The 17,271-nt window shown below is 32.0% G+C and overlaps 1 protein-coding gene across 1 annotated transcript in view; it reads left to right on the top strand.

Moving 5' to 3' along the window:
- LOC132724513 (uncharacterized) overlaps positions 1 to 16,837 on the top strand; it is a 79,007-nt gene extending 62,170 nt beyond the window's left edge. The window contains exons 23-27 of the mRNA XM_060709380.1: positions 1,880 to 1,993; positions 2,735 to 2,842; positions 9,261 to 9,357; positions 10,864 to 10,950; positions 12,106 to 16,837. Coding sequence (XP_060565363.1) covers positions 1,880 to 1,993; positions 2,735 to 2,842; positions 9,261 to 9,352 — 314 coding nt within the window. The 3' untranslated portion in view covers positions 9,353 to 9,357; positions 10,864 to 10,950; positions 12,106 to 16,837. The remainder of the gene's footprint in view (positions 1 to 1,879; positions 1,994 to 2,734; positions 2,843 to 9,260; positions 9,358 to 10,863; positions 10,951 to 12,105) is intronic.
- Positions 16,838 to 17,271: the final 434 nt, after the last annotated feature.

The raw sequence follows: 17,271 nt of genomic DNA, 5'->3' as shown, positions 1-17,271 counted from the left end.
CCTTTAAAAATTGTTCAAAGAATTTAATTCCATGCAGAACTCTGGTTGCCATGGCAACCGAAAGAAAAAACTTTAAATATATTCTTTTAAAAAACCATAAAAGCTAGAGCTTAGATATTTGGCATGAAACATCTTCTAGTGAGTGTCTACCAAGTTTGTTCAAATAAAAGCCCTGGGGTCAAAATTGGCCCCGCCCCGGGGGGTCATTGATTTTCCCTATATGCATATAGTAAAAACTTAAAAAAATCTTCTTTTAAAGAACCCAAAGAGCGAGAGCTAAGATATTTAGCATGAAACATGTTCTAATGGGTGTCTACCAAGTTTGTTCAAATAAAAGCCCTGGGGTCAAAATTGGCCACACCCCGGGGGGTCATTGATTTTCCCTATATGCATATAGTAAAAACTTAAAAAATCTTCTTTTAAAGAACCAAAAAAGTTAGAGCTAAGATATTTAGCATGAAACATGTTCTTATAAGTGTCTACCATGTTTGTTCAAATAAAAGCCCTGGGGTCAAAATTGGCCCCGCCCCGAGGGGTCATTGATTTTCCCTATATGCATATAGTAAAAACTTAAGAAATCTTCTTTTAAAGAATTCAAAGAGCTATGGCTAAGATATTTAGCATCAAACATGTTCTAATAGGTGTCTACCAAGTTTGTTCAAATAAAAGCCCTTGGGTCAAAATTGACCCCGCCCCGGGGGGTCATTGATTTTCCCTATATGCATATAGTAAAAACTTAAAAAAATCTTCTTTTAAAGAACTCAAAGAGCTATGGCTAAGATATTTAGCATCAAACATGTTCTAATAGGTGTCTACCAAGTTTGTTCAAATAAAAGCCCTGGGGTCAAAATTGGCACCGCCCCGGGGGTCATTGATTTTCCTTATATGTGTATAGCAAAAACTTAAAAAATCTACTTTGAAAAAACCCAAATAGCTAGAGTTTAGATATTAAGTATGAAACATCTTTTAGTGAATGTCTACACAAAGTTTGTTCAAATAAAAGACCTGGGGTCAAAATTGGCCCCGCCCCGGGGGTCATTGATTTTCTTTATATGTGTATAGACAAAAACTTAAAATCTTCTTTGAAAAAAACCCAAATAGCTAGAGTTTATTAATTAAGCATGAAACATCTTCTAGTAAGTGTCTACAAAGTTTGTTCAAATAAAAGCCCTAGGGTCATAACTGGCCCGGCCCCAGGGGTGTCATTGTTTTTAACTATATGTGTATAGTAAAAACTTTAAAAAAATCTTCTTTTAAAAAGCCCAATGAGCTAGAGCTTAGATGTTTAGCATGAAACATCTTCTTATGGGTGTCTACCAAGTTTTGTGCGAATAAAAGCCCTTGGATTAAATTGGTCCCTGCAACGTTTGGGGGGGGGGGGGGTGGGTGGGGTTGGGGGACCTATATACAGGTGAGCGACCTCAGGGTCATCATGGCCCTCTTGTTTTAAGTTCATAACTAAAATATTATGGTACAATTGACGTAGATTGTGAAAATGTTGTTAAAACTGCTCACCTCCCCCTCCCGATGAACAAAGACAGTTTTAAACAAAATCAAACTTTTGAAAAAAAAACATTTGTAAAATTAAGCGATAATTAAACATTTACAATCAATTTTTTTATCACCATATTTCTAACCCCTATTACTATGAGCATCTTATCAGATTTAATGTTATTTATGGGGAGCATAATACAAGTATATTCTTTTTGCTTTCTCGATTTACTGTGATTCTTGCTATGGAAATTTATACTACTAATTTTATTATTTTAATCACATAAGACATAAATTTATCAGGGGACATGCTGTTTTAATCAATTTGAGTAAATGATGAAGAAAAATAAACGTAACCAAAATTATAAAAAAAAATATTAAATTTTAGCTGGTTGCACACGTAATGAATTCACATGCCAAAGTGATGGCAGATGTCTTCCTATTGAATCTAGATGTAATTCTATCATAGAATGTGCAGATAGATCTGATGAACTTGGTTGTGGTAAGTTAAAATATGCATGTATATAAGTATTAGCTGTCCCCCTTCAAAGCTTTATACTATCTCCCTTTTTAATGTGACTGTTTGATGATTACAGAGTGCTATTGTACTTGCCCAGGTGTCGGCATCACACTTTGGTTAAAATTTATGTGCAAGTTGGTATCTACAAAACTTCTGAAGGGAATGGGTTGAAACGTCACACACTTATTAGGAGGTAGCTTGCCAAGGCAGATAACTCTAACATGGAATTGTGAAATATTTATGACCCTTTTTGAACTTAAAAAGACCACATTATACAAGCTCTTGTTTGTCTTTGAGTTACTTGTGTTGAAAGCATTCTAATTGTTTGTCGTCATAAAATATCATTTGCATGTTCATAAAAATGCAACATTTGAGATAATCTTTGGCGGGATTAGTTGTCTGTCACTTGCAGAGATATTGGCAATTATTGGTTAGTTATCCAGACAAGCTGGTGAGGTAGACCGATCGCCAAGATATGACAAAAAATGTATTAAAATTGGCATAATGGGGACATACAAACTCTTTTGTCTGTTTTTGTAACTTGTAACCAAAGTCAGTGATTCAAACCAGATGCTGGCTAATGTGCCTGTTATAAAGTAAAATGTAGCATGATAATGAACGGTCCCAAAGATGGAAAATGGAAAAATCTTTTTTTTAAAAAAGCAGGAATTGGTTGCAGTTAAAGTTAAGTACAAAATAATAAAAAAAATTGTAAATTTTCAGTATGTACAGCTGAACAATTCAAGTGTGGCGATGGTATTTGTATAGATTTAAGCCGACGCTGTGACCGCAGGATGGACTGCGAGGATCGCTCAGATGAAATAGCTTGTCGTAAGTTTTTGCTTAAATCATTTTGTCTTATGAAAACAGTTTCAAGCTCTCTGTATAAAAATGGAATCAATTTATAATTTATTTCAAGCCTTTGAAATGTAATGTTGAGATTACAAACACATTTTACTTGAAGACAATGTCCATTATATGAATATTCAGTCAGTAAGTCACAGTTTCTTTAGACCTTGAAATTATAAGTATCACATGTTAAAATTTAAAAGGTAATTTTAAATGAAATGGATTTTAATATGCCCCCTGGGCATAGTAATTATATAGTAATTGAACCATCCATCTGTCCAACAAAAGTAACCTAAAAAGGCAAGTTGGTTGTTTCTTAAGTTCTATTTGTGCCAATAGATTCATAATTTACACACATACTAATCAATACAAATTTAATGATTTTGGCAAGTTATATAACAAAATATATAGATTAGAGAGCTAGGGTCCATGTCAAGATTTCAGAGCAGTAAAATATTCTTTTATTTATGTTAATTTCATTTCTTAAGGTATCAACTTCAAACTCCAAATATATGTTTCTTATCATCAACCACATACTTATGTGACAAGGAATAACTCTGGAATAATGTTTCAGAATTTTACCACCCCCCCCCCCCACCCCCATTGAACTTAGCATTTTCCTTAAAAATGTTGCTCTTAATATCTTTTTCTTAAGGGATTAACTTTCCAGAAAAAAACAACTTCAACATGTATGTCCCAATCATTCAACCACATCTAATGGGACAAGGTTTTTTTACTCTAGCATCTATATTGTAAGAATAGATCTCCCAAGAACTAACAATTTCCCTAAAAAAATGTTATTTTTTTTCTGTAATATACTTAAGATATCTTCTTCAAAACTTCAATATAAATTATGTTATGATAATTACCCACATAAAACATATTTATGCAAAAATAATGTATGCAAGGTTCATTAACTCTAGCACACATTTTAAGTCAGACTAATATTCATTCTTAAACTTGGAAATTATTTAAAATGTTATTTTCAGCTCAGAAATATTCGCAGAATAATCGAGCTAAACAAATCACCCCTTTTCGGCCCCCTTTGGGTCCTGTTTTTTTAAAATTTTTTTCGTGTAAACTGGGACTCCATAACTACTGGGAAAAAATGGATTTTAAAATTCACACCCCTTGTTTTTCCCGTGATTATCTTAAAATATTTGGGAAAAAAAAATCCCCTAACTCTGATTTCCCTTTTTTTCATAATTTTTGCCCCTTTTTTAACTTAGAAAATTTTCCTTTAAATTTTTCGGTAAGCGGGATTTTCCAAAAATAAATAAAGGGAATGGATTTAAACTTTACACACTTTTTTCTGTGATTATCTTTGATGAAATTTGGGACAAATCCCATAAATCTGATTTTCTTTTTTACCCTAATTAGGCCCCCTTTTTTGACTAAAAAAATTTTTGGTTTTAAATTTTTCGGGGTAAGCTGGTATCTCCATAACTACTGAAGGGAATGGATTGAAACTTCACACACTTTTTTTGCTGTGATTATCTAAGATGAATGGCAGAACCCCTATAACTCTGATTTGCTTTTTTGCATAAGTATGCCCCTTTTTTGACTTAGAAATTCTTGGTTAAGTTTGTGCGTGTACATTGAAACTTCACACTCTTGTTGTCTGTGATTATCTAAGATGATTGGCACAAGTTCCATAACTCTGATTTACTTTTTTGCATAATTATGCCCCTTTTCGTCTTAGAAATTCTAGGTAAATTTTTGCTTGTAAGCTGGTATCTCCATAACTACTGAAGGGTTTGTACCTTTTCGGACAATTTTATGTATTCATATAGGTAAGCATTATTATACTCAATGAAACACCTTTGTGACAACTTTTCGAATAGTCGATCGTTACTGTCCTCCGACAGTTCTTGTTTACTATAACTTTTTCGTTTCTTATATACATATGTATGTACATGTACTTCAAACTTCAAATATTTGTTACTTATTATCGCTAACATCAAATTGTGTAACCAGATTCATAACTCTAGCATTAATATTTCAAAAATTATCCCCTCCCCCCTTTGAACTTGGAATTTTTAACTGGGTTGCACAGGTGCAAACCTGGGTTATAATATGGTGACTGTCGGGCGGCAGGCGGGCGGGGAAAATCTGTTCATAACAGTTTTCTCAGCAGTCAGCAACTATTTATCACAGCCTATGATATTTGGCATACATCATTGCCACATGGTCACATACTGTGGGATTCGATTTCAGGTCTGTCTCTCATCATTTGAGTGGTGCTTTCTTGAAACTTATACATAAATACATTCATATCATAATTGATTTTTTGTCATAATAAGTTTTGTCTTTATTGAATTACTGCATCCAGTATTTAATTAGTCGAGCTTTGATGTCTCCTCTGACAGCTTTTGTTCTTATACAGCCTTTGTATTTTTTTACCAATGTCACATATTTAGAAAAAGAATACATCAGGTACTGGTCCTTTAAGTTTGAGTGGACTTTGGGGCCACTGGGTTCAAGGTCATGCATAGATAATTGATAGGTTTTCATTTGTAAGTTGAAATTTTTCAACTACATCAGATTCAGATAGCAATGACATGCCTACTTATATTTTTCACTGAATCACACTACTCTATAAAGTTATACAACTGTGTTTGCAAAATACATTATCTGTCCATAATTGAGTGAATGGCTAAACATTTTTTTGAAAAAATGTTACTATATTACTGACAAATATCTGCAGGGGGTGGGGGCATTTGTGTTTATCACAAATGTTCTTGTTTTATTAAAGAACAATTGTCAATACCATGACCTCATGGTCAATATTGACTAATGTGTTCATTTGATTTTACATTGAAGTTTATGTTTAATTATCTTTTATCTAAAAAGGGTTAGAATTATATTTCTTTATTTGTTTATTTTTCATTGACTACATCAGAGACATAGATAACATAGTTATCTATGTCTCTGACTACATCTTTAGCCTATAAAATTTTGATGTTCAATAAATCCTTTGGCTTAATAATTCTACAGCTTACATAATAACAGGAGGCCTTCTCTAACAGATATGGTAGTCCCTCCCACTGTTTTTAAGCATAATGAATATCACCCTTAATTGGCACCCCTACTGTTTTGTAATATATCACACTCCCCAATACAGCTCCCAATATACAGCTCGTTAACTTCCAATAAGTGCCAGTCCCTTCTGTGTGTATATAGTTGGGATCCATATCCCACTGTTTTATGAGGGGCTGGGATACATGATTTGTTAACTATTTAAGGGTAAAGAATTTATGTTTTTACAATTTAACAATCCTGTTTTGACAGTTTTTGATTTTGTGTTTGTTTCTTCTAGTGTTTTTTTAGCTCACCTGTCACAAAGTGACAGGGTGAGCTTTTGTGATCGCTTTTCGTCCGGCGTCCGTCCGTCGTCCGTCCGTCCGTCGTCCGTCCGTAAACTTTTACTTTAAATGACATCTCCTCATAAACCACTAAGCCAATTTCATCCAAACTTCACAGGAATGTTCCTTTGGTGGTCACCTTGAAAAAATTGTTCAAAGAATTTAATTCCATGCAGAACTCTGGTTGCCATGGCAACCAAAAGAAAAAACTTTAAATATCTTCTTTTAAAAAACCCAAAGAGCTAGAGCTTAGATATTTGGCATAAAATATCTTCTAGTGAGTGTCTACCAAGTTTGTTCAAATAAAAGCCCTGGGGTCAAAATTGGCCCCGCCCCAGGGGGTCATTGATTTTCCCTATATGCATATAGTAAAAACTTTAAAAAAAATCTTCTTTTAAAGAACCCATAGAGCTAGAGCTAAGATATTTAGCATGAAACATGTTCTAATGGGCGTCTACCAAGTTTGTTCAAATAAAAGCCCTGGGGTAAAATTGGCCCCGCCCCAGGGGGTCATTGATTTTCCTTATATGTGTATAGCAAAAACTTAAAAAATCTTCTTTGAAAAAACCCATATAGCTAGAGTTTAGATATTAAGCATGAAACATCTTCTAGTGAGTGTCTACCAAGTTTGTTCAAATAAAAGCCCTAGGGTCAAAATTGGCCCCGCCCCAGGGGGTCATTGATTTTCCCTATATGCATATAGTAGAAACTTAAAAAATCTTCTTTTAAAGAACACAAAGAGCTAGAGCTAAGATATTTGGCATGAAACATGTTCTAATGGTTGTCTACAAAGTTTGTTCAAATAAAAGCTCTGGGGTCAAAATTGGCCCCGCCCCGGGGGTCATTGATTTTCCTTATATGTGTGTAGCAAAAACTTAAAAAATCTTCTTTGAAAAAACCCAAATAGCTAGAGTTTAGATATTAAGCATGAAACATCTTCTAGTGAGTGTCTACCAAGTTTGTTCAAATAAAAGCCCTGGGGTCAAAATTGGCCCCGCCCCAGGGGGTCATTGTTTTTCCCTATATGCATATAGTAAAAACTTAAAAAAATCTTCTTTTAAAGAACCCAAAGAGCTAGAGCAAAGATATTTAGCATTAAACATGTTCTAATGGGTGTCTACAAAGTTTGTTCAAATAAAAGCCCTGGGGTCAAAATTGGCCCCGCCCCGGGGGTCATTGATTTTCCTTATATGTGTATGGCAAAAACTTAAAAAATCTTCTTAGAAAAAACCCAAATAGCTAGAGTTTAGATATTAAGAATGAAACATCTTCTAGTAAGTGTCTACAAAGTTTGTTCAAATAAAAGCCCTTGTTTTTAACTATATGTGTATAGTAAAAACTTAAAAAATCTTCTATCAAAAAATCCAATGAGCTAGAGGTTAGATTTTAAGCAGGAAACATCTTTTTGTTGGTGTCTACCAAGTTTGTCCAAATAAAAGCCCTTGGGTTTAAATTGGCCCTGCCAAAGGGGGGGGGGGGGCGGAGGTCATTGTTTTTCATTATATGTGTGTAGTAAAAACTTAACATCATGAAACATCTTCTAATAGGTGTCTTCCAAGTTTGCTCAAATAAAAGCCCTGGGGTTTAAACTGGCCCCGCTCCGGAGAGCCTATATACAGGTGAGCGACCTCAGGGCCATCATGGCCCTCTTGTTTTAAATAGCATTTATTTGTTGTGTGAAATATTCATATACTGTTCCAAAGCTTATACTACTTCTCTTTCATGCATCATTCGAACAAGATAAGTTTAATATAACTGTAAAAAGAATCATTATGTAACAACCCTACCCTTAGTTTGAAAACGCAGAATAACAAAAAGGATTATATTTGTCAGAAATTTATGTAAGCTTAAATATTATCTTAATAAACTTATAGGTCCACTTGATGTCAAAAAATAACATATATATTTTATTTCAAAGTAAATTATTTTGTTTTCAGCGCAAAAAATATAGATTTTTTTTTCAAAATCAAGAAATGTGGTGTGCACAAATAATAATTTCTATATAAATACATCATTTCACTCCATTTGTTCTGTTATTTCTTCATTTTTCATTGTAACTTTGGTGTTATAGAGTAAAATTCCCTTTTCAGTTACAGTTTATGTGGGATTTAATAAGCACCTTATATAGGGGGACGGATGTTACAATGACGGATGCTTAGTAACAATCAACTTTTACATTATTGTAGTTTTTTCTCATATACAGTGATATTGGCAATTTTTGTAACATTTTCATTGTAAGACTATCAATAAGCACCAGAAAAACTGTTTTTATGAGTAGTGTTTTATAATTGGATATTTTACGAGAGGGGGACGGACATAAAGGCTTTTTTACCACTATAATGCCTTAAACTATGGTAAAAATGTTTAAAAATTTGAATTGAAGACACTTTACATAATATCATGTTTTAATTCATATTTCATTTAAGATTAAGACAATAAAATACTATTTTATTTGTAATTTCTTAAATGTATGTACTTGTTTAATTAAAAACTGAATTTTGAAAATTCTGATGCATTACAAAAGACTGATTTTACTAAAATCATCTTATGCAATAACAATAAAAACAAGGATGATATATACCAAGTATTTAATCACTGGAAAAGTTATTAAATTTCTATGTGCATGTAAAAAGATTTAAGTGATAGGATAAAACAGATAAAAGTGGTGTTAATTCTAGAAACACCAAACGCTGAAGTGTCAACAGATGCTACCAGTCATTACATGTAAAATTGGGCATGTTTAGGTTATAAAAATGTCTGTATCTATATTTTGGTAATGCTATGATAAAAAAAAAATTGGCACATTTGCTTTATAGTAAGTCCTTTGTAAAAACACAAAAAAACATAATTGCAAAATTATTAATGCAATATATTTTTTGAAAAAGCCTGCATTACATGTATTTTATAGCAATTGGCCCATTTACTGTGCAGCAGGCAATATGATCATTGCTGATAATTGTTAATTTGATCATTAAGATCTTAAGAGATTGCACCAATAATTACCATTTAAATAAACATTGTCTTTTTTTATTCAGACCAACTCCTTTTCGAAGTGTACAACATGTTTAAATTATTATTGGAACGGATGCAGGGAAAAAAGCTGAAAGAAGAACTGTATAATACATAACAAATGTTAGTATGTTTTACTTTTCAAATACATGTATGTCAAGTAACAAATGATTCATGATACAGATTATTCTGTTAAATTTTGTAATCACAAACAAAAACTTTTTATCAATTCCCAATTTAAAAAGTAGAGACATTCTTCAAAATTATAGTTGATACATATTAAAAACTGACATGATATTGTAATTAGACTGCTTTATGTTGAGAGTTAATAATAAACAAACTAATTATCACATGTCGGACCATCATGGTAATTTAGACATAGGAGTTTGTTGGACAAAGTGTTTAAGGTATTTGCCTCCCAACTTAGGGATCATGGGTTTTAGCCAAAATCAGGTCAGTCCCATACTGGGTACTGACTGGCAGGGAATATAGCTATCTTTCAGACTGCCTTTTTATACTGGGTACTGACTGGCAGGGAATATAGCTATCTTTCAGACTGCCTTTTTATACTGGGTACTGACTGGCAGGGAATATAGCTATCTTTCAGACTGCCTTTTTATACTGGGTACTCAGTGGCGGGGAATATAGCAATCTTTCAGACTGCCTTTTTATACTGGGTACTGACTGGCAGGGAATATAGCTATTATCTTTCAGACTGCCTTTTTATACTGGGTACTGTTGCGGGGAATATAGCTATCTTTCAGACTGCCTTTTTATACTGGGTACTGTTGCGGGGAATATAGCTAATCTTTCAGACTGCCTTTTTATACTGGGTACTGACTGGCAGGGAATATAGCTATTATCTTTCAGACTGCCTTTTTATACTGGGTACTGACTGGCAGGGAATATAGCTATTATCTTTCAGACTGCCTTTTTATACTGGGTACTGTTGCGGGGAATATAGCTAATCTTTCAGACTGCCTTTTTATACTGGGTACTGACTGGCAGGGAATATAGCTATTATCTTTCAGACTGCCTTTTTATACTGGGTACTGACTGGCAGGGAATAAAGATATTATCTTTCAGACTACCTTTTTATATTGGGTACTGACTGGCAGGGAATATAGCTATCTTTCAGACTGCCTTTTTATACTGGGTACTGACTGGCAGGGAATATAGCTATCTTTCAGACTGCCTTTTTATACTGGGTACTGTTGCGGGGAATATAGCTAATCTTTCAGACTGCCTTTTTATACTGGGTACTGTGGCGGGGAATATCAGACTGCCTTTTTATACTGGGTACTGTGGCAGGGAATATAGCTATCTTTCAGACTACCTTTTTGATATAATGTACTGACCAGAAAACAAACTTTCTGACTATTCAAATAAATGGTTATGTTTCTTGACAATTTACTTAAAATGTATAGTTTCAACTAAATTGAAGTCAGCAGTTACAAACAAATACTATTCTGTTTAAATTTCATTTTACTAATGATTTACTTTTCATTTAAGTTTTATTCATACGTGTGTAGTAACTGAAACTGTATAAGTTTATTTTCCTTAAGTAAGAAAACAATATAACTTTTATTTAATGTTTTATTTAGTAATGAAATATTGATTTCCTATTAGGTTCAAATGAGGTACTGAGGGAAAGTGATGAAGTAGAAAGAATCCAGATGCATATAATGACATTGATTATTGATGGAAAGGATCAGTGTAAGTACTTTGGCCATACATTTTTAGCTTACCTGAGCACTTTTGTGCTCAAAGATAGACTTATATAGGAAAATACACAAATTTATACACAAATGTCCAGAGTTTAGATAGTTTGGCATGTAGAATTGCCTTGTGGATCCTCCACTAAAGTTATGTAATTGATGAATCTTGGATAAAAATGGCCATCTGGGGTCACTTTTACACAGGGTTATATATATATATATATGCATTACAGTGCATTTTATTCTGGCTTAATTATCTCCCTTTAAACAGATGAAATAAAGTTTTGCATTCATACCAACTAAGAAAACTAATAAGATTTTAAATTTTTATCAATAAATTTATGATGACTAAATATATTATGAAAATACTTATATAAATAAAAAAAGTGAATGTCTAAATCTGCTTGAGGGTCAGCAAAAACACTAAAAAACGTCTTGATTATACTATAGAGGTTTTAGCTTAGATATTGGCTATGTAGAAGTCTACAAATATTGTTCAAATTTCAGCCATTTGATTAAAATTGGCCCCGCCTCAGGGGATCATTGATTTTCCTTTATATAGTAAAAACAAACAAAAAATCTTCTGCTATTATATTATAGAGGTTTTATCTTACATGTAGATATTTGGTATGAAACATTGTCAAGTGGACCTATACACACAAAATCAAATGATGGCCCTCGGGTCAAAATTGGTCCCGCCCCAGCGAACATAGATTTTCCTTATATGTATATAGTAAAAAACTATTCTCTAAATCTACATGAACTAAAGCTATAGCAATGAGTGAATCTACCATTGAAATTAATAGCAGGCATTGACTTCCAAAAACCGTTGATATTTAATAAATAGTTATTGATATTTCCCTGTCTGTATTGTAAAGATGTGTAAAGATACAAAATTAGGGTTCTGAACCACTCTTATTTTGATGTTCAAAATACTCTTTAAAAAAGTTTTACTCTGAGGTTCAAAATACTCTTATCAAAGTTTTTATCCTGAGTGAGGTAAAGAAGTTTTTATCCTGAATAACAGATACTCTTTTTGTAATGCGAAAGCTGTTGATTATTATTCAAACATTTTAACAGACATTTTGTATTGCTTAATCATCACACAAGGCACACTATTTTACTAATTTATTTGTCTTTGTTTCAATTATAGGTCATGATTGACAAGAGAAGAGGTAGCCATTTTACAGATTTGTTTTGACTCCAATCTCTGATGATGTTTAAAGACATATTTGGATTTGATAGATATTTTTAAAAATTGTATTGTGTTTCTATTATTGTTTATTTTTATGAATTTTGTATGGCTCATGTGTAATCAATTAAATTTCTGTATCCTTTGGCAACATTTAAGTTGCTTAAACTTGCTTTGATAATTTACATTTAAATACTTAATAAATGTTCAATAATCAATTTTGTTGGTTATTGTAGAGCCTAACAAATTAGTGATCTGACAGTTTGAAATTTTCAAATCATTTTTGTTTAATTACAAAATATGAGACAAATGATATTATATTTCATTTCATAAATTTCTGATCAAGCTTAACAAATTTAATTCAAATGATTCAAATTGTGCATTTCTGATTGAAATTGGTAGCTGTTTGACTTTGATATACTTTTTAGCTCACCTGTCTCAAAGTGACATGGTGAGCTTTTTTGATCGCATTTCATCCGGCGTCCTTCCTTAAACTTTTACTTTAAATGACATCTCCTCATTAACCTCTTAGCCAGTTTCACCTTAACTTCACAGGAATGTTCCTTTTGTAGTCAACTTCAAAAATTGTTAGAAGAATTTAATTCCATGAAGAACTCTGGTTGCCATGGCAACCGAAAGAAAAAAATTAAAAAATCTTTAAATATCTTCCTTTAAAAAATCCAAATAGCTAGAGCTTAGATATTAATCACTAACATCATCTAGTTAGTGACTACCAAGTTTGTTCAAATAAAAGCCCTGGTGTCAAATTTGGCCCCGCGCCAGAGGATCATTGTTTTCCATTTATGTATAAAGTAAATACTTCAAAAGTCTTCTTTTGAATTACCCAAAGAGCTAGAGCTAAAATATTTAGCATGAAACATCTTCTAATGGGTGTCTACCAAGGTTGTTCAAATACGGGCCCTGGGGTTAAAATTGGCCCCGCCCCAAGGATCATCGATTTTCCTTGTATGTGTATAGTAAAAACTTAATAAATCTTATTTTAAAAAAACCCAAAGAGCTACAGTTTAGATAATTAATATGAAATATCTTCTAATGAGTGTCTACCAAGCTTGTTCAAATAAAAGCCCTAGGGTCAAATTGGCCCTGTCTGGAGGGGGAGGTGTCATACTCCTATATGTGTATAGTGAAAACTTAAAAAATCTTCTTTTAAAGACCCTAAAGAGCTAGAGCTTAGATATTTATCATGAAACATCTTCCAATGGGTGTCTACCAAGTTTGTTCACATAAAAGCCCTTGGGTTAAAATTGGCCCTAACCCAGGGACCTATATACAGGTGAGGGATTTCAGGGCCATCATGGCCCTCTTGTTATAACTCTTTAACTTAACTTTAACTTGTTTGTGTTATTTTTTTATCAGATTTTGCTAAGCCGGTGTCGCGTAATAATCACACGGGCGTAATTTTACCACGGTTTACACATGTTTTTTTAAAACTTTCCTGTAACTTTATTTACAAACAAAGCGCTGTGAAAATTGGTATAAATCTTCAGCATAGAACAATTATATCGGTGCATGTATTTGAATATTCTGACAGTATTTATATTCTCCAGAATATATGCGTGAAATTGAGCTAAAACGCCAAATTTTGCATCTTTCGTGGGCATTTTGAAAAAACCTGCAAGGTTCAAAAGTATTAAATTCATGAAAATAAATGCTTTTAAAACTTGTCAGGGTGTTAAACTTTGTTTCTTGTCCATTGTTTTATTTCTAAATTGGCTAGAACTAATCTTAAGCTGTAGTTGAAAATGGCCAATTTCTCCGAAAACTAGGTCAAATTACCCGAAAATTTTGCCCGAAAGGGTGCTATAAATTTAAAACTTGTCATTCATTACCGTACACATTTATTCTTAAAAATAAAGGTCTAATAACTTGTCATATATTTTAATATTCACAATTCAATGATTGTTTTTAATCAACAAACGCCATAAATATAAATAACACGATTTAAAGCGGCTTGTATCCTTCGGCCGTTTTTCAAAATGGCAGACAAATTCTGTTAAAATGTGATCTATATACTTTTTTTTAACTGATTAAGTACGTATGCGTCATTATATTGCATTGACTTTGATATCAAAATGTTACAAAACGTTTTCCCAACTCAACAAATCATTTAGACAAAAATGACAATTCAAATTAACAATGGTTGACAATTCAAATCAACAATGGAACTCCACAGCTTTACTGCATTTAAGTCAGCTGCCATTTTGCCAATTGAGGATCACTTAACTATGGTGTCTGATTTGTGCCATTTCGTTATTTTGTTTGGTTGTGGTTGTTAGAAGCAAAACCTTGAAGAGAGAGAGAGAGAGAGAGAATGAGAAACATATATAACAATTTATTTCGTCACACACCTTTTTACCTTTTTCAGTATTTTGTGAATATAGGCCCTTCAACTGCAACAACACAAAAAAGATAAAATGATGAGAGGGGACACATAACTTTTTTTCTGTAAAATTAATGTTGAAATGTTATACTTATAAGATGTGAGAAATTGTTAAGACGGCATAACATTTCTTCATCTGATCAAATTGAATTTTAATTTTGTAAAGTCGGCAAAACAATTTAACTGTTGGATAATTGTTGAACAGTAATAATTCTGATAAGATTTGAGAAATTGTTAAGCCGGCATAACATTTTTTTCTTGAACATTATATTTTTCAGTTTGAAATTTTCTTTGAATATTACTTGGATATGAGTTGTTAAGCCCCGCATAGCATTTTTCTACATGTAAAAAAATTAATTTAAATTTTGTTAAGCCAGCATAACAATTTCTCTGTTAGATTTATGTTGAACTATAATACTTTTAAGATGTAAGAAGTATGTAAAAAAAAATTAAGCCGGCATTATAATTATTTTTATTTCAATTTTGTTAAGCTGGCATAACATATTTTATAATTTGAAATCTTGTGCTATAATTGTATGTAAATTGAGAAATTGTTAAGCCAGCATAACATTTTTCTTCATCTTATGAAAACGAATTACAATTGGCATAACATATTTTATAATTTAAAATCTTGTGCTATAATTGTATGTAAATTGAGAAATTGTTAAGCCAGAGTAACATTTTTCTTCATCTTATAATATAAAAATGAATTTCAAGTTTGTTAAGCTGGCATAACAGTTTAACTGATAGTTTGAAATTTTGTGTTAAATTCTTCTTAGATTTTAAGAATTGTTAAGCTGGCGTAACATTTTTCTTCACGTAATGTAAGTGAATTTCGAATTTGTTAACATTTTTTCTTATCTTATGAAAATGAACTTTAATTTTGTTAAGCTATCATAGCAATTTCATAGCAAATTGTTTAGCCACTCACGGTGTAACATTTTTCTTCATGTAATGCAAGTGAATTAAAAAATTTGTTAAGCCGGCGTAACAATTTATTTGATAGTTTGAAATTTTCTTTGTCAAATACTTGGAAATGAGAACATTTCTCCTCACGTTATGTAAGTGAATCTCAAATTTGTTAAGCCGGCATAACAATTGATCTGATAGTTTAAAATTTTCTTAGTCAAATAGTTGGATATGAGAAATTGTTAAGCCGGCATAACATTTTCAATCATGTAATGTAAGTGAATTTTAATTTTGTTAAGCTGGCATAACAATGTATTTGAGAGTTTGAAATTTTCTTTGTCAAATACTTTAGATATGAGAATTTGATAAGCCGGCGTAACATTTCTCTTCACGTAATGTAAGTGAATTTCAAATTTTTTAAGCCGGCATAACAATTGATCTGATAGTTTGAAATTTTCTTTGTCAAATACTTAGATATGAGAAATTGTTAAGCCGGCATAACATTTTCCATCATGTAATGTAAGTGAATTTTAATTTTGTTAAGCTAGCATAACAATGTATTTGATAGTTTAAAATTTTCTTTGTCAAATACTTGGATATGAGAAAATGTTAAGCCGGCATAACATTTTCTTCACGTAAAGTAGGTGAATTTCAAATTTGTTAAGCCGGCAAAACAATTGATCTGATAGTTTGAAATTTTCTTTGTCAAATACTTAGATATGAGAAATTGTTAAGCCGGCATAACATTTTCCATCATGTAATGTAAGTGAATTTTAATTTTGTTAGCTGGCATAACAATGTATTTGATAGTTTGAAATTTTCTTTGTCAAATACTTGTATATGAGAAATTGTTTAGCCGGCATTACATTTTTCTTCATGTAATGAAAATGAATTTTTAATTTTGTTAAGCTGGCATAACAATTTATTTGATAGTTTGAAATTTTCTTAGTCAAATAGTTGGATATGAGAAATTGTTAAGCCGGCATAACATTTTCAATCATGTAATGAAAATGAATTTTTATTTTGTTAAGCCGGCATAACAATTGATCTGATACGTTTAATCTAATGAAATGAATTTCAATTTTGTAAAAGCATGGGAATGTGTTAAAATTTGATAAAATTAAGTGTGTCTATTGTATAAAACATTGTTAAGCCGGCATAACATTTTTTGTTTTTCAATGTAAATTGAGTTATTGATTCTTTACTGTTTTCACAAATTTGGTGGTATATAGCCTTTTTATTTATTTGTTAAGCCAGCTTAACATTTCTTCATACTAAGATTGCTTATGTCACGCTAAAATCGTGTTTGATTTTTGTTAAGCTGGCTTAACACAGCGTTATATCAATAAAATCACTTTTAAATAAAAGATTCAAATACATTCATATAGATTTTTTGCTTGTCTTTGTTGTTTTCTTTCTCAAAAATGGAAAAAGGGCATCCTTTTTGTAGTGTTATTTGGCCATAATTGGTACGTGAATTGGGAACGAGTGTTCATTCCCTTTTTAAAATAGACATGGTTCTTGTTTCTGCCAGGTACTTTAAATACACATCACTTTTCACTGTCTTGTATGGACACAATACTTTAGCTGTATCAGGCATTCTATCACCATGATTGGTAGAATAATCGTTTAGCCAGTTCAATGTTTGCAGTGTTTTATCTGATATGTCCTATTTTTTCAAGAATTGTTGCAACATTTTTTTAATAATTTAAGGGTATGTGAAAATGTGTTCTTATTATTAAACTGTTCACAAAAACACTTTAGAACATAAAACATTTTTTCAACACTTGTAAATTTATCTAACTTTACCATACCCT

This window comes from Ruditapes philippinarum, unplaced genomic scaffold (genome assembly GCF_026571515.1).
Source record: "Ruditapes philippinarum isolate M1 unplaced genomic scaffold, ASM2657151v2 ctg3642_1_1_1_1, whole genome shotgun sequence".
Lineage (NCBI taxonomy): Eukaryota > Metazoa > Mollusca > Bivalvia > Venerida > Veneridae > Ruditapes > Ruditapes philippinarum.
Note: the sequence above shows the minus strand (reverse complement) of the source record. Positions and strands in the feature narration are given on the sequence as shown.